The sequence below is a fragment of the Triturus cristatus genome, chromosome 12 (assembly GCF_964204655.1).
Source record: "Triturus cristatus chromosome 12, aTriCri1.1, whole genome shotgun sequence".
Taxonomy (NCBI): Eukaryota; Metazoa; Chordata; class Amphibia; order Caudata; family Salamandridae; genus Triturus; species Triturus cristatus.
In genome coordinates, this window is record NC_140595.1 from 789,218,278 (window position 1) to 789,239,361 (window position 21,084).

A 21,084-nucleotide genomic window follows, 5' to 3' on the forward strand; every position below is an offset into this window, starting at 1 on the left:
CTCTGGTGAAGTTCTCTCTGCTTCCCGCTCTGGTATTGCGCCTCTCTCAGTGGTCAGTGACTGACATCATGAGGGAGATCTTTTGAAGTATCTTTGTTTGCGAAGAGTTGAAGACCTCCCTTTTCGGGGAGCACCTTTCAGTCTCTTTCTTGATTTTCAAGAGCCTTCTCAACTCCTTGACTAAACACGCGGATGCCCTTGAACGGCCTGTCTAGAACCGTCCAACCAGAAGCGCTCAGTTATAGTGTCTTCTAGCCACCATCTTGTTAGTCAACTACCTTCTGGTGTTCTTCCGCATCGAGAGATGTTTTAAGTAGCCCTGGGCTAAAATTTCGTTCCGTTGGCGGAAATTGCGACAATTTGACATTTTCGCGTTCCGCAGAAATCGCAAAAATGTCAAAATTTCCGCATTCTGCAGCTTGGCGATAATTTGTTTCTTGCTCGCGCTGTAAAATAATACATTCTCGCGCGCGATCGCCTTACCTGAATCCCTGCGTTCGCCGACAAGTTTTCTCGCGTTCTCCATGAGATGTTGTATTGTTTTTAGCCATTTGCGCTGTCTCGCGCCCGCAGTGACGTCATGCGTCGCTCGATCACGTCTTTCTTCTCGCGATCATGCGCCACGAGACAACTGAAAACAAGATGGCTGCGCCCGCGAGCAACCACATGGGTAAGTTGGCGAGCCGCAACCATGCAGAAAATCTCGCGAACATGCAGGAAAAAAACTTCTGCATCTTCGCGATATTTCCGCGTGTTTGCGATAATTTTTAACATTTAACAAAGTGGATTTCGCAAATTCCGCCCACCCCTAGTTTTAAGTCGAATGTTACAAATTATCTAGCACTTTTAGTTTGTGCTTTTTCAAAAAGGCTCTGAAGTGCAAGATCCCTGTTGGTTAGTCTTACAGCTGCAGTGGCAACAGGTTTAAAGTGAAAGAAAGTCTCTTGCACACATTGAGTTGAAATAAGAATGATTTCACAATGATAGTTACAATTTTAATGAAGGGTTTTGAAAACAAGACCATCCACATTGAGTTCAATGGTGATGCAAAGCTTTACTGTAACATTAGTTTGCTCCGTTTAATATAGTGACACCTTGATAAAGCCAGTAGGCCTCCCTTTTGGATAAAGACATCCCATTGTATTGTGTTTATAGGATGGGATATTGTGATTATTGGATTCTGGGGTTGCTGGGGATATGAACTGCTTTAAGGGTGTCACCTAAGTTATTTGTATATATTTGTATACCAATGTGTATTATTTAGCAGTGTGTCTGTAATGAAGTATGTTTCCTTTTTATAAGTAAACGCACAGAGTGGACAATGATTTATTGAGTGTTGTTGGTGTGTGCCAGCGAGCTGGGGGTACTGGCCCACACCACCTACTCTGAGTAGGTATCAGACGGCTCTGCTTCGCTACCCTGAGAGAGACAAGTGCTACAATGGAGGACTTCACTCCCAGTAAACGTAAACTTGCGGACGTATTACTTGTGAAGGACTCACATCATTCGTGTCTAATAAACACATTTCTTAGAGAGATTACCTGCACTTTTCACCAAAGAGTATTTTTACAATTTAAGCACCGTCTGACACCAGCCACAAAATTGATTTGTTAACTCATGTGTTCTGGCTGAATTGAAGGACTGTTTGTCTGCTCTGACCAGTTCCTGAACAGATGGTTCATGCAAACAAGTATGCACTGGCCTTTCTTCACTTTTCCTGTAAATTGACTCCTTCAAGGAGGTGGTACCGCATCAGCATTGCAGCAGCGCGGCTTTGGACTCATCTGAGACAGATGAAAGACCTGCTGCAGTTTCAAAAGAAAATCAAGACCTGGCTCTATCCCAGAGCATAATCATCTCTAAGGTAGCATGGTTTTCTTTTCAGCACTTACGGTGGCAGTGCACATGTATCTCAGCGCCAGGACGCCCGCAGGGTTACAGCGCGCTTTACAAGTTTTTATAACAATAACAACAACAATAACAATATGGGGGCAGATTTACAAGCCCCTTGCGTCACTTTTGCACCGTCGTTGCGTCACTGTTGTGACGCAGCGGCAGCGTAAAAGTTGCGGCCCATTTACAATGTGACGCATCTACGGAGATGCGTCACGTTGTGAAGCCCTGCGCCACATTAAACCTGCGTCAGGTTTAATGTATGCAGGGTGGGCGTTCTGTTGCAGGAAGCCCCGTAAAAGTGACGCAGTGAAATCTACAAGATTTCACTCAGTCACTTTTATGTCCATGCTGCGTCAAAACCCTGCGCCTGCTTGAAGCAGACGTAAGGAGTGACGCAGCATGTTAGGCATAGGGCGCCCCTGAGCATTGCTGGAGTTGCGTCGTGCTTGCGACACGACTCCAGCAATGCGTGACTTTTTTCCGTCAACAGATGCGTCAGAATTTCTGACGCATCTGTCAATCCTTGCGCCATGGTGCGCCGTATTGTAAATAAGGCACATCCACGGTGACGCAAGGATTTGGCATGTTGGCGCAGGGAAAGTGACGCATCTCTACAGATGCGTCACTTTCTTGTAAATCTGCCTCTAAGTGTTTTAACGAAGATCCGTGTTATTTTCTTGTTTATAATTTTCAATATCGGATACTGGGCCTAAATTTGGGACACCCCTCTGCTGTTCTAAGTTGGGGCTTTTTGGTGTGACATTTTCGGTGCCACTGCGGGTGGAGAGAGACTTTTGGTCCTGAATCCTTAATATGTTTGGCTGGCGGTTGATGCGAGTCCTGCGGGGATGATGCCACAGATCATTTTCAATTGCCTTAGGGTCGATGGCATTGATGCACAGATGTGTAGCATTTCGCCTTTATTTGCTTCTTGTTGGATTTTACTTGTTACTCTATTAGTGACAGTAGGGCTTATTTACAAGCCCTTTGCGCCACTGGTGCATCACTTTTTATATGGGAAAAAGTGACGTACCGGCAGCTCAAGGGGCTTGTAAATAAACCCTGGGTTCACTAAAATAACGTGATTGTGCGGCCAAGGCACTTTTCAAGTAATTGCGGGTTTATCACACATACCATAAATTCCAAAATCTGTTGCACAAATTGCAGATTTCAACAAAACAAAATTGTTTCTAACTCTGACGGATATAAATTCACACAAAGCACATTATGCTATATGTTGTCTAGCGCATCGGCAGACATTTTGCACAGGCCAAATGGTCATTAGGCTAGAACTAGACTGGTCAGCATGGAACATACAAGTTCAAGTAAATCTATGTAGATTTTGGAAACGGCTAAAATCAGGGGAGGAGGAGAAAGTGTCATGTTGGTGTAGGAGGGAGAGCCAACAGAGTGAATTGAAATGGGCAAAAACAACTAGAAAGAAACTCCACTCCATTTGTGATAATTTAAAGGTGAAAATTGACCCAGAGTCATTATTTATTGAAGAACGGAAGAGTGTTCTAAAAATCTTGGGAAATGAAAAGTCTAGACAAATTGATATGGATTACCTGAAACAAAAAGAGTCTGTGCATTTTATGTTAAATAGCTGGAGACAAGAAATGATAACGGGTATCCGTATTTAGACACTGTACCGAATCAATGGTTGAGAATGGAATTGCTAAAGGGGAGAGTAGGCAATAATTCCTCACATTCAAATGGGGAAAATAAAAAGCATATTAATGGATGATGATGGCAAATGCACGTGCGGGATAGGCTTAAAATGTTCCTGTGTTCATATTTTAATGGATTGCCAAAAATTGTTATCTGTATGGCGATTGATTTTACGGCCGGGTTTTTTAAAATATGGTAGAAGGTCAAGGACGCAAGCAATCGAGCTCCTCATTGATATGCAGTTCCTTGACAATGCAATTGCTTTGGCGAAGTTTGTCCAAGCCGCAAAGAGATTTCTCATAGATTAGGAAATTGAAAGAGCGGTCCAGGGAGGGACAAACAGAGTCAAAATGGACAATTTTAATTATTTAATGTAGTCTCTAAACAGTAAACTTTTATGCATTTGGATCTGGTCAACAGTAATTGATATCATGGGAACAAGATTTTATGAGAAAAAGAAATAATGAATTTTCAATAGTAGCCCAATTTGGTTTTAGGTACTTTTATTGAATTTTAACTATGTACTTTTAGCTGTTTTATGATTTTTTATGCAGTTTAAAGACCAATTGGTCGTAATACATTTATTTTTGATTGCTGGTCATCTTGCAGTTGCTGATTTCTATATAAATCTATTCAACTAGTAGTAACAGGGTGAAACGTTTCCCCAAACAGAGTTAATGTATCCACCTGGTGGACTGGATGGAGAATGGCTTTGGTCTGTAACTTGAAACAAGCATTGAAAAAGACACTGGATATGAGTTTAGTGTGTCAATGCATGCAAAGACGGTTCATCAGATGTGCATAATTCATGACAAAGGTCCAGCATTAATGACCCCATACAATTGGTCAGAAATTGCACCAAACACTCAAAGGCAACAGTTTTTATTTTGACATATGAAACCAACAGGGATTAAAGAGACAAACAGTGCAAAGAGAGAACAAGTCACAAAGAATGGGAGGAAAACATAAGTAAGAGAAAACAAAACCAATAAACAATGGGTGAAGAAGTGGGAGATGAAGGGCGGATTAACTGTTTTGGAGCAGTGCAGCGCAGCAATCCAAGTTGCAAATCAACGCTACGTCAATAGGTCAGAGAAAAACAGCGCATCTACTCGGATGTGGCGCTGTTTTGCTCTCCCCAGCACTGGCGCACGCTAGGCCCCATGCTCCATCAGGATTTGCATTGGAAAGTAAATCCCACAACATACTTTGCACTGACTTGTGATGGAAACCCAGTGCAAAGTGTTGGTAAACCTGGGCGAAAGTGTCTGAGAAAAAAGAGAACTGAGGTTGCAAAGAAATATGAAAAAGAAACAGAGACAAAAATTCACGAAGAAAGACCAGGACAATAGAAAGGGACGAAAACCCCAACATAAAGAGGTGTAAGAAAAATGAAGCTTCAGCAAGTGGACCAGAGACCAAAATCTGGGCCTCTTACTCTTGGCCCTACTCTTGCCTCTGCCTGGTCTCACCGCTCCTGGTGTCACTGCTGACCACTGGTAAGAGAGGAGTAAAACTGACCTATGGGAGACCCCGGGGCCATGACCAGGCTGGACATGAATGGAGGAGTCAGATGCAGCTCCGGGAAAATTACACCTGAAGGGGGCAGTGGGGGGCGAAAGAGCTTCCTTGTCCCCAGAATGTGAACACTGTATTGAAATGTCCCAAATCACAATGTTGTGACTGGGTGTCCTATATCCCTTTGATACCCAGGATGCTAGGTCTACAAAGAATCACAGAAGACATAAAGAACAAAGACAAAAACAATTTCGAAGAATACACCAGTCCAAATGAATGAGTTGCAGAGGTGGTATCTAACTCCTAACACCGTAGTCAGAGAACGGGTGGATCTTCGAACGAGTCTGCGGCATCTCATCGCAGCCTTGGACTCCTCTTTTGCTGCTAACAGGATGTAAAGGTTTTCCAGAAGAAGTTCTTGCATCCAGCTTTCCTCTCCCGGGGAATCACCAGCCGGCGCATGAGGTCCACTTCATCACTGGGGACTTCTGGCCCTTCTGGGACAGCCTGGTCTTCTGGCTTCAGGAGATCTGACAGGGCTTTCAGCACCAGCAGTCTGGACAGCTCCTGCAAGAGACATGACAGGGGACAGCATAACACTTACCAGACTTGAATAAAAAAGAAAAACGAATTTAACGTATATTCTCCTGATGCAGACTCAAGGACTGCGACGACGAGAGATCAAAACATATTGACACTGACACAAGTCTAAAGCCGGAGAGACAAAACATAGTTAAACACACTGTGGCTAAAGCATTTTTTCTTTAAAGAACAAAAAGACTGTTAAAAGAGATGGGAAAAAATCTACAAATGTCCCACAAGCAGGACAGTTCTCAAACATCTTCAAAAACCTTAAAGAAACAAAGTTCTTGGTTGTCACAGATATGAACCCCCTAACCCTAGCTCCACTACACTCTCCTCCCTCGGAGCCGAGACACTATAAGTCCAGCTCACACATTCCTTGACGAAGCGGTACCTATCAAAAAGAAGGTCTGAACCTAGGAGTCCCATGTTCCTTAGAGCTCCCCCTGAACTCACAGGTACGTGCAATTGGGAAGCCCTCATTCTACCAACTGAAACCGCTCAAGAAGTCTATGGGCAGGAAGAGTTCAAGCTCTGCCCACACATTTGGGAAAAAGTGGGCAAACACTGCACAAGGCGAAGTTGGGTTACTAGACCTGGATCATCCTGAGTTACTGCAGCCCAAAGCCCTGCCCAGGATGGATGGAATGCTGGTTACATGGAACAGGAAGTGGAAAGAGTTACCCACCTGCCACTCCAGGCCGCCTTTACCCTGAGCAGTTACAGGGAACTTTCAATGTCAACAACGAAGTGCACTCTGGTAGTTGTAGTCCTGATTTTTATCAAGTAATGCAATGCGTACTAAAATTAAAGGATATTAAAGGTTTGGAAAAGGAAAGGTGAGGGCCCGGATTTACTGATGCTTTGCGTCGGGGTTGTGCCCTTAAAAGTGGCACAAACCCAGAGTAAAGTGCTGGGGTGGGATTTACTATCCAACGCAAACCAGGATTTGCGTTGGAACGTTCCCCAAAGTAATGCAACATAGAGTGATTTGCGCTACTTTACACTACTTTACATCAAGGGGACATTCCAAGGGTGATGCATGGGGATTACCATGTAACTACTCATGGTTTTTCACGCAAATCCTAATCTGCTAACATTCACCAAAGGGAATTTGCACCAAAATCTTAAACCTCCTCAAGGCAGGCATAATGAGGAGAAATAGTGCAAGGATGTGTGCGTTCTCTAAAGCATATATTTCATACTGAAAGGAGTCCCTCCCAGTACAAAAACTATGCTGTAAGGCTTTTCACACCGTGTATGTGTGTTGTACAATGCAGCACACATGTAAAGCTGAAAAAACGAGGAGAAATGAAAACATATCTTCTCGTTGCACCGGCCTCTAGGAGGGTGCAGAATTTTGCCACAAATCTCTCTCTATCAATATTATTAGATAGGGATTTGCGATAAAACCCATTTGTGGTTGCTCAACATCGTCCATGCAACAGCCGTGGAATGTTCCCTCGATGCAAAGTAGCGCAAAGCAGCGCATAGTGCAACTTTATGTTACTTGAGGATACTATCCAACACCAACCCTGGTTTGCATTGGATGGTGAATCCCACGATAACACTTTGTGTCACAAAAGTAACGCAAACCCGAGGCAAGGCATTAGTAAATCTCCACTCTACACCTTAATGACATATTGTCTTCTGGTAACCTCATTTATACAGTTCGAGGGAAGGCTGAAAGCACGCCTCGCCTGAGTCTGCTCTCTGTCCTCAATCCCTCTCAGAGGTTCTATCCAGAGATCGGCGCTATAAATGCTGGCGCTTTATCTCCCACTAGAAAAGCGCCTGTATGTCTGCCCTAAAGTCACTGTAGCTAACTCAACGCAGATTCTCCAAAACCAAATGTACTCTATGTATTCCCACTTTGCACTAACAACCCTACTGAAAAATAAATGCCTGCCAATACAAGCACTAGGTGCCTCTGACATGAACGCGCCTAGATGCCCTCACTGCTGTAGCGCCAAGAAGCTATTAACCTCTGCTGTGGAAGTAATTAATAAATGAAAGTAAGCATTTCAGTTAGTTATTTTGGTTTGGAAACATATTGCATGTACTATTAATGACCAATGAGGTATGTTTATTTAGGGAGCTCATTTTCAGTGAGTTATTAGGAGAAGTAGCTCCCTTACAAAGAGCATTATTCAGTGAGCTATTCTAAGGTGTCCCTATTTTTTTAGTGCTACTTCTCACTGAGTTCTCTCAGTGGAGCTGCTTTACAAGGAGGTTGGTAGAAGGGAGAGAGAAGGGTCTCAGGAGGAGAGATGAGGGAGAGGTGGGCGTCAATGGGACAGAGGAGAAGCAGAGTGGGTTGTTAGTGGGAAAGAGGATTAGGATAGACACTACAAGCAGGGTATAAGAGAGAGTAGGACTTTAGCGGGATAGATCAGGGCTAGAGAAGTGACAGAAGCCGGAATGAGGGAGTAGGAGAGAAACTGATATGGGGGAGGTAATATGTCAGAGGGACAGAGGAGGGTAGCACAGGAAGAGAGGGAGGTATTCCAGGGAGAGGAGACTGATGTGGGAGAAGAATGAGACAATAGGGATGGTGATGCAGGTGGAGAAAAATGTGATAAAGGGAGACATGGAGGTGACAGGCAGAGCGTCGAGAACCCATGGAGACTGTATGGTGGCAGAGGAGAGCAGCGGTGGTACAGGGTGAGAGGTGGTGATGGAGCGTAAGAGAAGGATTTCAAAGTGACGGTGTAGGGTGGTGGATGTTATGTTACATTTTGGGTCTTACTTATCAGACAGCACAAGCTGTCTGGTTGGGAAAGACCTAGTGTGGGCTTTCCAAGAACTTACAGTGAGCCCACAGCCCACCCATTGTCACTCTCATCTGCTTGCTTCTTATTCAATGGATTTCATTGCCCAATCTTGTGTTTGTCCCTCCCCTGGAGCATACACCCTCTACCATCCCTTCAATTTGCTGACTTGTATTCTTCCACTGCTCACTTTTAGGAAATACTTTTTTCTTTTTGGTAAAGCACTCCAAGAGATTGCATGTGTCTTCCCACTCTCGCCCTCATGTGCTTCTCTCCCTACGAAATGCCAGCCTTCCCACTCCATATTGCCCTCTTCGTGGGGTGCTGCTCAGTCTGTCGTATGCTTCTATCCAAACCCTATGCACTCCATGTTGCCCTCTCCCTTGTGTGTGGCTCGGTCTCTCAAATGCATCTCTCCGAATTGTATGCTCTCCATGTTCCACTCTTCCTTGTGTGCTGCCGAGTCTCTTGTATTCTTCTCCCTGAACCCTATGCACTCCGTGTTGCTCTCTCCCTCTGTGTGCTGCTCAGTCTCTCGTATGCTTTTCCCCGAACCCTATGCTTTCCCTGTTGCTCTCTCTGTGGTGTGCTGCTCTGTCTCTCGTATGCTTCTCCCTGAACCCTATGCTCTACATGTCACTCTTTCCCTTGTGGGCTGCTCAGTCTCTCGTAGGCTTCTCCACAAACCCTATGCACTCTGTGTTGCTCACTCCTCGTGTGCTGCTCATTCTCTCATATCCTTCTCCCCAAACCATATGCACTCCATGTTGCTCTCGCCCTTGTGTGCTGCTCAGTCTCTTGTATGCTTCCCCCTGAAAGCCATGCACTCCGTGTTGAACTCTCCCTCTTGTGCTTACCCCGCACCCATGAGTTGCTCTTAACATCATGTGCTGTTTTTCCCATTCTCTCCCACCTGCCTTTACTCCCCTCCACCTACAACACATTGCATTCCCTCCACCCACTGTTCTGTACCCCTGCCAGTTCTTTTTATGTTATATTTTGTTCTTGGAGGGTGAGGCAGCAAATTGCTGCTGCCCTTTCTGCCATCCAAAAAGGCGCGTTCACATTACTGTAATTTAATTTTTTTTATTTATCGATCCATATTGGGTCGTTAATTTTTTTTTTTAAATGGCATGGTAACACTTGCAGGCACTTGCATGATGACGCTTCCGCGTGTACGTCTTAACGCCTGTGCGTGCCTACAAAAGACCACATCATTGTGCTTCTTTCTCTTTTTGCTGATGCTCCACAGTATCAGCAAAAAATGTTTTTTTCCTGATGCTGTACAACATCACCAAACGTCATTGGCAAAGCCTGTAGATCGCATAAGCGAGATCTATTGTCATTGCCAATGCTTGTTATATAGCACAGCCAACACTTACTTGCCACTTGCTGCTCTTGTGGTAAGAGAGTGAGAGAGGCGGTCGTTAGAGGGGTAGAGAGGTGAGGGTGTTAGAGGAAAGAGGAGAGTTACAGAGGGAGGTAGGGCGGTGTTGGAGGCTGAAGAGGGGATAGAGGGGGAGAGAAGGAGGTAGGAGGGAGAGAGGAGGTGGGGGAAGGGAGAGTGGTCCAGGAGACATGGATATGGTAGAGGGGAAGAGGAGGGTTGTAGAGGGAGAGAGACGGTGATGGAGGGAGGCACAGATGTTTTAGATGGAGCGGAGGGGGAGCTCAAGGGAAAAAGAAAGGGTTGGCAGCAAAGAGATCTTAATGCTGAAAGAAGAATCTTTTGAGACACCGAAAGCCAATAGAGCCCCCCCCCCGCCTTTAACGAAAGTATAAAGAAAGCGGCTAGAAGAAGAAGATGCCACCGACCACAGCTGAGACCACAGAAGCAGCCAAGAGGGGCCAAGAACAGTCCTAGAAGGATGCTCAAGCGGGGAAAGGGCCTGTCCAACCCTGAACCCAGCGCAGACAAACGGGGTGAATTTAGGGGCATCCTTCCAAAATAGAGTTAGCCGCTCAGACAGGAGACATGCACCTCCGTCTCGTACCTCTGACACAACTAGTTCTAAGAGAGAAAATATTCCCTGGTCTCATTTTAGACATGTTCTCAAGAAGTTACTGAAAGACACACTTAATCTCCTTGAAACCCTCCAGCTATGATGCATACCCAGTGCCCCCAAGAGCTCCAGCCATGAGGCAGACAGGGTGGCCCCCAGCCCTCCAGACCAGGTGCCTGCAAGACCTCCATCTATCAGGCAGACAGAGTGCCCCCAGCCCTCCAGACCAGGTGCCCACAGGCGCTCCAGCAATGAGGCAGACAGGGTGGCCCTCAGCCCTCCAGACCAGGTTCCCCCAAGACCTTCAGCAATGAGGCAGACTGGATGCCCTTGAGCCCTCCAGCTGCGAGACAGAGCAGATTTCCCGAAAGAGGGCATTGGAGAGCAGAAGGTGTTAAATGGGAGTAGTGGTAGAAATTGTTATTTTTTTGCATGTAAAAAAATATTTCTTAACAATACAAGAACACATTAAATGCATAAAATCAGTGCTAAAACGAACAACCGGTCATACACTAAGTAAAATCATTTAGACCCAGAAATGAATCGAAGTTGATCGGCTAAATCTAAGAACTTAATCAGTTTGCAAATGAAACCATGATCAGTCGCAGAAAAACAGAATCTGATTGCATGGTGAATCCTTCCAATGCTGGTCTTGACAAATGCCTCCCTTGGGTATTTCCACCTTATATCTAAGAGGGATGGACTTAGACACATTAAGTGCTCGATTGCGTCATCCTGGTGAGCACACAAGCTACAATGATTGTATGATACACACTGAGGATCCAAGCACCCACCAACTGGTATATTGTAATGTAAAACAGAAGGAATCTTAAGTTTTGTTTTTTTCTAGCAGGCTCCAGCGATGAAGACAAGTAATATTGCCTGGGCTTACTGAAAGAATCCACAATATAGGCGGCATGTTTAGAGACCTGGAGAAGATGAGGATCATTCACCCTAATGTTGTTCCTCAGGCCTATGTAATGAAAGAGCCACTCTTGTGGTTGGGCACCCTATGATGACCTTCGACTACCACCATTTTAACTGACTTTAGTGTGTTATTTTACCCTAGCCTTAATGTAGGACGGTCCTGCATATGCCTGCTTCTCTTCCGTCTTGTAATCTTGCTGTCTTTTAGTGGGAGCTGTCACAGAGTAGAACAGTACTATTGGCTTTGACATGGCCTCATGTCATCTTGTTTTCGGACTTTGACTATTGGATTTGACATGGTCTCATGTCATCTTGTTTTCGGACTTTGCCTTGCTTCTGCGTGCACAGCAATGCTTGCAAGTTGTTTGGGTTATGAGAATTATAAGTGCTTCCTATTGGCTTTGACATGGCCTCATGTCATCTTGTTTTCTGACTTTGACTATTGACTTTGACGTGGCCTTATGTCATCTTGTTTTCTCTGGCTTTTGGCATTTTCTGTGCTCACACGTAGCTGCAAAGTGGGGAGGGCATGTTTTTGCTCCTTACTTGTTTTTCGCAACTCACAGACCAGAGTGAACTGGAATATGTTGTGGGAAGTGTCTGTGGAATGTACAACTCTGCCTCAGAGTCAAAATACGGGAGCTTGGCCAGCCTCCGTCTTGGCCTTGATGCAGACTGGTACAGCCAGCTCGTTTTTTTTTAATGAGAAGGGGGCGAGGTTTTCTAGAAGCTTCGCCTCACATTGAGTAATAGTATTAAAGCTGGGAACCTGCGGGGGCCAGATGGAAGTTCACCACAGAATAGACGTATTGCTGTGGAGGTGACAGATCTTGAGTCGTGACTGAACTCCTTCATGGGCTGTTGAAGGGTTTCCCCAGCTTGAGTTGGCAAGGATGATGCAACTTCAGTCGGTGAGGTGTTCCTAAATATATATATATATTCTACTCTTTGCTATTTGTATTTATACTTAATTTTATTCTAATTGTTTATTACAGTTAATTGGCACTTGGGAGTCTGCTTTTACTGATATATTTGGCCTACCGTTTTAAACATTGCATTAATAATCTTGTGTGTGTTTTTTTAAAATGCACCTGAATTTTTTTTCTTGCCTCGCCTAAAGGGAGTGCTGCGTCCTTTCCTCATCTTTAGGGAGGTGCTGCTCAAAGTGTATATCATTTAAAGGTGCAGTGGTATATTTGCCTCCAAAGCGGGAGTGCAGGGTTTGGGTGTGTCCTTTTAGTGAAAAGCACATTCATTACATCCTATCTTCATTTAATCTTTGCAGTATGATCCTGGGAAATTTGCTAAGTTATTGAATGGCCGCAGATTAATCTCAGTGATTATTTTTTTCCACCGTTTCGAAGCTTGGGTCCATAAGAGGGTCCCTGGCCTGAGTCATATCCATGAATCTAAGATTTTGAATACAGTTTTCTTTAGCTACTGAGCAATCACAGGTAAAGGCTAAGAGGCCACCTTCCCGGAGTGTAAATAAGTAAGGAAGTGAGAGCTGAAGATTGAGCTAACCATGCAAAGTAGACGAGCATAGGTTTATTAAGGCTCTAATTCCAGACGTGTATATTTTGTTCAAATGATTGATTGTTTTTTCATTTAAGATAACAGAGGCGTATAAAAGCATAGGGATAAATTTGACCTTCTTGATGTACAATATTTGGTCAGTGGTCGTCTCTCCATAGATATTACCGGATCTTTTGATCAAGTTTACCATTTCTCAGGGGCTGCTGGGACACCATCAGGAGAGAAGAGGAGCACCGGCGCGGTGGGTACGTTGTTTTTTTACCATATCTCCCTTACCCCGCCTCCCCCCCTCCGTTCTCTCCTCCTGTAGTTTTGTGGCAGCTAATAGTGAACAAAGTAGAGAGAAAGGGTATTTAAGCTGGGATACCCCTGGTCCCCTTAAAGAAGTCTAGCCAAAACAATAGAAGGGGTACACCCTAGAGACATGGCAATGTCTCTGAAGTCAGACAGGAGGTGCACACGTAAAAAGGAATAATTCTCCTTTTTTATGAAGACCCCTCACTCACCAACCTAGTTGTTGACATGCTTCATCATCGGGGTCCCACCCAAACAGCCGAGTGCCGTTCGGGTGTGCTGCGACACCTGATTACAGTCGAGCGGGTATTTTTGTGATTGAGTGAAAAAGTTGAGTGAATTAAAAATTGGCCAGTTTTAACTCTTTGATGGGAAAAATTTATTCTGGAGCAACTGGACAATATTAAAAATGAATTTTGGCGATACCGTGTTAGGTATGATTGACCTTCGGTATCTCGAAGTGAAAAAAGGGTGAATTGAAAGACGGTCTACATGTTTCAACATCTAGGTGGAGAACCTAGGCGTAATAGTCGGTGCTTGGTCTTCACACAGTGAGTATGTCTGCATGAAACGGGCAGGCCCCGCCTGTTCCGAGCCTAAGCCTCGTATTTTTTGGCATTAACTCTGTTCCCTCCCTCCCGCACCCTCCTTTTAGATAGTGCATTACACCAGCACCAGGGTGTACCCCTTCTGATGTTTTGGCTAGTTTTGTGGCAGCTACCACTGAAGTTTCTGCATGCTGGTTTTCAAGCCGGAGGGGGTTAAAGAAAGGATGATGATGTCTTCGGCATATCAGGGTGCTAGGAGGTGAAAAGGGTTTATCCATGAAGGTTCTAGAAGGAGGAGGGTGGGTGACAGGAGTTGCTAGGAGGTGATAGTAGAACTCACTAAGGAAGAAAGGAGACTGGCAGCAGTAGAAAGAATGGTGTAAGTGGAGAAAGGAAAGAGCTTGAAAGGAGAGAGTTGGTTGTTACAAAGAGAGACGATAGGGAGGGAGGAAGAGAAAGGGTGTGGAAGGGAGGAATGAACCTGAAAGAGGACGAGGCGGGCGTGTCAGAGGGAGAGAGGAGGGACGGATGCAGAAAAAAGAGATCTGTTAAAAGGAAATGGAGGAGGAAGCAGGGGTGGTGATGCAGGGAGAGAGAAAGGAGACAGGGAGGTGATGGATGCAAGTCTCTGGAATTCTGGTCACTCCATAGAGTGGCGGGTGACATATGCAGAAGGGTGTTAGAAAGACAGGGACAGAGTGCTAGAGAAAGGTGACTAAAGGAGAAGAGGGTAGACAGGGGGATTAAGGTCTGGAGGAGAGAGGTGGGTGATATAGGAAGTGGAGCTTGGAAGATGGGATGGCTCAGTGATATAAGCACTGTAAGTGACAAAAGGGGAGCAGGGGAAGTGGGGAGACTGATGGGGGGAGTGGGGGGACCATGCACAGGAATGAAGGGTATTGACTGGAGAGAGGATGGTGCTAGAGGGAGAAAGGAGGGTATTAGAGGGACAGATGGGTGAGAGGAGTGTTTTGAGAGTGAGAGTGACGAGTGATGGAGTGAACTTAAGAGGAAAGATGATGCAGGTACGGATCAAGGTAGTAGGGGAGAGAAGGGAAATAGAGAGTAAAATGAGTGATGAGGGAGCGAGGAGGGCAATTAAGGGAGGGAGGGGTGGGTGGGTGTTAGAAGACGAGATAGTGAGACAGGAAGAATCAGTGGTGATTAGGCCTGGGCACAGTTCACGGATTTATCCTGCGTGGAACTCCGCAAAGTGTTGAAAAAGTCTGCCATCCTCATGTGGATTTTGATTCCCGGTAGTTTGTCCTGTGCTGTAAAATCAGCGCGAATGGCACAACATGCAGCGCAAGAAGGAGCTTCTTATTTCTGTCACTCGAGTAGAAGTTTTACTCGAGCTGCAGCTTCCTCAACGAGAGAGGCAGGTTTCTCAATGTGAGTGGTAGCGACCTGCTGCAACCGCCCACGTTGAGAAATCTCACCAGGAGGCGGTCCAACGTATGATTTTCCTTGCTCACGCTCGGAAGCATTAAGTTGGCAAGCCGCATGAGAGGAAAACTCTGCTCTGTGCCGATTCGCGGACCTTTTCAGAACTCTGCTCTCTATGTGGAACACAGAGTGGGCAAAACTCTGCAAACTCTGCCGGCGGAGATGAAGTTGTCTCCCACCCCTAGTGGTGATTGCACGAAAGAGCACATGATGGAGAAAGGAATGTGCTTTGGGAGACGGAGGTGATAGAGGGAGGTTTATGGAGAGACTACTCATAAAACTAAAGATGGGAGGCTGAAAGAAGAACAAGTATTGACAAAGCCAATAGGTCTCGCCTAGTAGACATTCTGTAAAGCATGGTGGCTGCTGTGCAGCATGACTATGAAAAAAAGGCTCTCCATCATTTTGTAAACACTCACATGGGTCCAACACACATGAACATGCCTAGATAAAGACACAAGTGAAAGCGCTGTTTTAAAACAGAAAAAAATGACAACGGATAATTGGGATGCTGGAGCAGGTTGAAGAGGAGGGAGGTGAAGCAACACAGTGAGCGGGGTTAGAAACAACACAAGGGAGAGAACACGGGGGATAAAGTGAGAAACAGGGGAAAGAGAACAGTGTGAAGCATAGAGGCAGAAGCACATGGGCCAGAGAGAGCAACATTAGTGCGGGTGAGGGAAGAGAAGCACATAGGAAAAAAGAAAGCACGGTGGAGGGGGATGTAAAGCACACAAGAGTGACAGCTGGAAAACACCCCCTCTCTCATGAAGTGCTTAAACAGAAAGAAGAATGTAGTTTCCGTAAAGTGGAGGAAGCATAGAAGGCAGCTAATCAAAGAGATCGTAAACAAGATATGCGCCACGAGAGGGACAAACACAGGATGGGCAAACTGGGACAATGGAAGCCACTGGATAGAAAGCAAGCAAAGAAGAGTGACAGGAAAGCCAATCGATTGTGAGTAATGGGCGGGCGGTAAGGCCACGTATTTTCTTGATAAGCCTACAGCATGTCTTTCGCAACCAGACGGCCTGCGCTGTGCGGTAGGCTGGGCCTAGAAAGGAGGCTGACGGAGGGCCGAGGGAGTATAGGCAGACATGGAACGCTCCAGACAGTGATAACTTACAAGTGCACATTCAAGAATGGAAGAGCTAATCAAAACTAGGGTGCAAAACTCTGCACCCCAAACACAAACACTCAAAGCTGGGGTGCTGTCCCTAGGCATCTCTTCGTTATTTTACCCATGTCACGGGACCTCAAGATCATAACCATTTGAGATGGGGCAGACCTATAGGCCGTCGTAACTGGCAATTGATTAGACCCTCAGGGCAGCTTCCTTAATTCAAGGTCGAGCCAACCCGGAAGTATTGACGCGGGCAAGAGTCCTTTAACGAAAAACAGCTCACTTGGCTTTGTAGCAGGAATGTGAACAAGCCTTCCAAGATACCTCCCTGACCACTTTGCTTGAGTATTTATTTATTCATTTAATGCAATTTTATATAGCGCAGACTTTACCCAAAGGTGTCAGAGCGCTTCACAATAGAACCTAGGGGCATATTATCAAGGGGCCGCGATAAAATTATCGGCGCTTTGGTGTCAGTTTTTGGGCGAAAAGTGGTGATAATTTTATTGCATTATCATCAAGGACACGCTAGCGCGTGATTCCTTGACTTAGCGTCCGTTTTTCACACGCCTCGCATCGATAATGAGATGCAAAGGAGGCGTGGCTGTGAAAACAACATGGGATAATATCGCGAAGACAGCTTCGCGATATTATCAACGAGGGGTAGCGATATTTGAAATCGCGTTAAGTATGCCTTAACACAGGAATTTAACGTCTGTTAAATTCCTGAATAAGGCATACCTAACATGGGGGGTGGATTGTGTGGCTAAGACCACAGGCCCTATCATCAAGGATATTGCCGTTTTCCATGGAACATCGCAAAAACACCGCTATTGCTGGAATAATTATCGCCATTGCGCTATGCGTTGTTAATTCAGCGCTAGCATGGCAATCATTTCCAGCGATAGCTGGCGATAAAAATCCTCACGCTAAGAGCGGCCAGCGATAATTATCGCTGCCGCTTGGTAATATGCCCCCAAGTACGTGACACGAGGAGGATATCACAAGGTTACACTTTACAGAAACAAACGAGAAACAAGAAAGGTAAAATAAAACCATAGATGGCAGTCACTTAAAAACACAAAAATCACAATAGGATGAAGATTGTGCAGGCATAGGTTACAAATTTACAATCATGAAAGAACTGCTTTGGGGGAAATGAAAAGGGGTGCATTAGTTCTGGAAGTGTCTTTGGAAGAGACGGGATTTGAGGTGGGTTTTGAAGGTCTGGGTAGAGGTGATGCTACGGAGCAGTGGAAGAAGCGAGATACAGAAGGCTGTATCTGGATGCGAGCAGGGCTGCTAAACCGGAAGTGCATAGCATCTTTCCATATCTTCCTATCCCTTTTGTAGGGACGGTTGAATGTAATAATCCTACAGAACACACAAGCCGTCCAATTCTGGGAATGCCCGGCTCCTGCCCTGGGGCTGGGGTGCTCTGAATACCCTCGGCTCCTCGCCGCCTACTCATTGTTGTCGTATTGGTAGAATGTGCAGGTTGTGGAATGAGATGTAGAATGTATTATGCACTCCACTGTGACTGGCTAGGGTCCTGTCCAAGACCCTTGGAGTGGAGGCTGTGCCGCACGGCTCCACCTGCTCCTGGATATGAACTAAATAAACTCTACCTAAAGTGCATTTCATTGTCGTGGTTTGTACAACGTGGCAGCATTACACACGCGTGGCAAGGCACGAACAGACGTGTTGTTGTTCTCAAGAACTCGGAACTGAGGGAAACTGACACTAGAAATCGGCGTAAGAAGAAACAGGAAGCCGTAGTGTCAGCAGACGTGAAGACTGGAAGAAGCGAAGTTGAGGGACAGTGCTTAATTTGAACCGGTGGTTTTCCGTGCTGAGCACCGCATTTAATTGGTTTCCGGTGCTCGGCACCGGCACTTAATTTTCAACACCGCACTTATAACAGTCTGACACATGGTGGCGCTACTCATATAATCTGGATGAGCGCAGAACAGAGGTTGATTATGAATACAATTTACATTAAAAATTACTAATATCTGCGGCCCCAGGCATTCCTTTAGCGTTGGGGACATGGACGTATCTGAACTGTTGCACTTGAAGGCGAGAGAGATGGTTAGAGGTTGTTTTGGCAGCGATGACAGGGGCGACGGATGGTGCCAGCTGCAGTGGCCTCCCGGTCAGGGCCCCGGCACTTAATATTTTGCAAATTAAGTACTGTTGAAGGGAGAATTTTTCAAGGTCTACCAGGCAGCACTCGCCTGTTCCTGGATATGAACTAAATAAACTCTACTTAAAGTGGATTCATTGTCGTGGTTTGTAGAACAGTGGCCGCATTACACTTGTGCCCTCACCCCTGGCATCGAACTGGCCCCTGGACGTCGACCATCCCCCCACCGGCACTGATGTTAGGCACTGGACTCCCCCACCCCACCCCACCCCTCCCACACACTGCCCTTGAAGATACCCCATATGCCCCCACGTCTGGCATTGATATTACCGCGTGGACCCTCGCCCCCACTCTGACGTCACGCCCCGAGGCCTGTATTCTGGACACCGGAGCTATGATCTCTAACCTTGCCATGCGCTTTGAGGGCATGACTGCTGCCCTGTCACGGGAGCTATGTTGTGACCAGATAAGTTAACCTTTTTTATAGCGCACACCTGACCCAAGGACATTAGGCGCTTTACGACAGTGCCAGACTTTATCACCCATTTTCTTTCTGTTTAGGCACAGAGTGACTATGATGGCGTGGTTGGCCCAGGATCACGGGTTGTTGAGCCGACGCCGAGATTCGAACCTCGCTTCCCATCTCCTGGCACTGAAGCTACGGCTCGGATTCCTCACATCTGAGGCAGGAGCTGCCCTCTGGTCCCATCACCCCCGCGCGCTGCCCCGCTTACCTCTTTACTCTCGGGCACCTGGCTGTGCAGAAGGTCCGCCAGGGTGGCAGTGTTGCCCACTCCAAGGGCGCCGGACAGCAGCAGGGCGGCCAGCGGCAGTGCCAGCAACATTGCAGGAGATGATGCCATCTTGGCACGGTGTGGAGTACCCAACAGCAACCAGCAGGACGCTGTGCGACCCAGTACCACCAGGCAGGGCGCTATTCACCCAGCAGTACGCTGTGCGACCCAGTACCACTCAGATAGAGCTACAAGCCAATCTGCACTGTTCACCAGCACCCACAGGCCTCAGTCACTGGCACCCACAGGGCGCAGTCACCAGCACCCACAGACCCGGTCACCAGCCCTTAGTCACCAGTGCTCATAGACCTCAGTCACCAGCACCCACAGATCCCAGTCACAAGCACCCACAGACCCCAGTCACCAGCACCCACAGATCCCAGTCACCACCACCCACTGGGCGCAGTCACCGGCACCCACTGGCCCACAGTCACCAACACCTCAGATCCCAGTCACCTGCACCCACAGGTTCTTCAACATCACCCACAGGTTCGTCAACAGCACCCACAGACCCTGTCACCAGCACCCACAGACCCTGTCACCAGCACCCGTGGTTGCCCCCGAAGAGTTCTGAGCAGCTGGCAATGGGCAGAGACTTAAATACCCCTCAAGTTGACAGGACAATCAATGTCGCGAGGGCCCCGCCCCCGCTTATTGGAAAGACGTGCGCTAGGAAGAGCAGGGCATGAGAGGGCGGAGAGGAGAATGCAGTCGGACTAAGAGTGAAGAAAGGGGAAAGAGGTATGCTGGGCGAGGAACGAAGAATGGGTAAGCCTAAGGGGGAAAAGGAAAGCAGAAAGTGGAGACGAAACTAAGACGGAAGAGAGAGAAGCAGAAAAGGGAAGATGGAGAGAGGAAAGCGGGGAGATACGGGGAAAGGGAAGGGACGAAGGGGGTAAGGTAGGAGGGAATAATGGAAGGAGTGAGGGAACAGAGGAAAGGGAATAAAGGGTAGGAGGGAGGGAGGAAATGTGGATAGAGATGGGGCGGGGATATTAAAAGGAAGCCATTGGAGATGAGAAAGAAAGAAGGAAAGGTAGTAGTAAATGTGGTGGGAGTTGGGAAAGTAGTCAAGGAAAAAGTACAGTGTAAGGAAATGATGGAGGAAAGAGGTAAAGAGAGAGAGAAGAAGGGTGGAAAGGAAGTAGAAAGAAAACAGACGAGAGGGAGGAAGCAATGACAAAGGAAGGAAGATGGAAGGGAAGAAGGAAAGAAGAGGGAGAAGAGGGAGAAGGACGCATGGATGAACGCGAGTGAGGGAGGAAGAGGAAAGAAGGGAGGGAGGACGTCGAGATGAAGGAAGAAAAGGAGGGACGAGAGAAGGAAGGAAGAGGTGCGGACGGAAGAAGGAAGGAGGAAGAGGGGGATGAAGGCTTGCCGGAAGCGAGTGAGGAAAGTAAAGAAGGAATGGTGAACAGAAGTGCGCGAGGAAGGAAGAAATGAACGGCAGAAGGAGGAAGGGGGAAGAACGGGAGTGAGAGCTGGAAGGAGGAGGGATGAAATGGACGAAAGAAAGTATGGAAGGGTGGAAGAGAGGACGAGGGACGCATGAAGGACCGAGGGTGGGGAGGGAGGGAGGTTCCACCTACAGGGACAGATGCCTGCCCGGCGGAGCAGGGATGCACCTGGGATGTGCCTCCCCGGATCTCCCGGAGAGACGTCAGTCCTTGGAGGCAGGGCCGTGGGAGCAGCAGCGCGCCCTTCTGTGGGATCAGGAGCCCTGCGGGTCCCCATCCTTCAGTGCCCCCACACTCAGTCTAAAGCCTGTGGATATCTGTGAGATTTGGGGTCGCAGGGGCCCCTCATCACACTCTGCACGGGGTCCCATC

At 46.9% G+C, this 21,084-nt stretch overlaps 1 protein-coding gene across 1 annotated transcript; it reads right to left on the reverse strand.

The window, feature by feature from the left end:
- Nucleotides 1-4,441: 4,441 nt before the first annotated feature.
- On the reverse strand, nucleotides 4,442-19,724 carry LOC146782850 (somatostatin-1-like). Its single transcript, XM_085637904.1, has 2 exons — nucleotides 19,196-19,724; nucleotides 4,442-5,652 (listed from the first exon to the last, which is right to left on the reverse strand). Exons 1-2 carry the CDS (start codon nucleotides 19,322-19,324, stop codon nucleotides 5,470-5,472), a joined length of 312 nt encoding a protein of 103 aa, XP_085494030.1. The 5' UTR covers nucleotides 19,325-19,724; the 3' UTR covers nucleotides 4,442-5,469.
- Nucleotides 19,725-21,084: the final 1,360 nt, after the last annotated feature.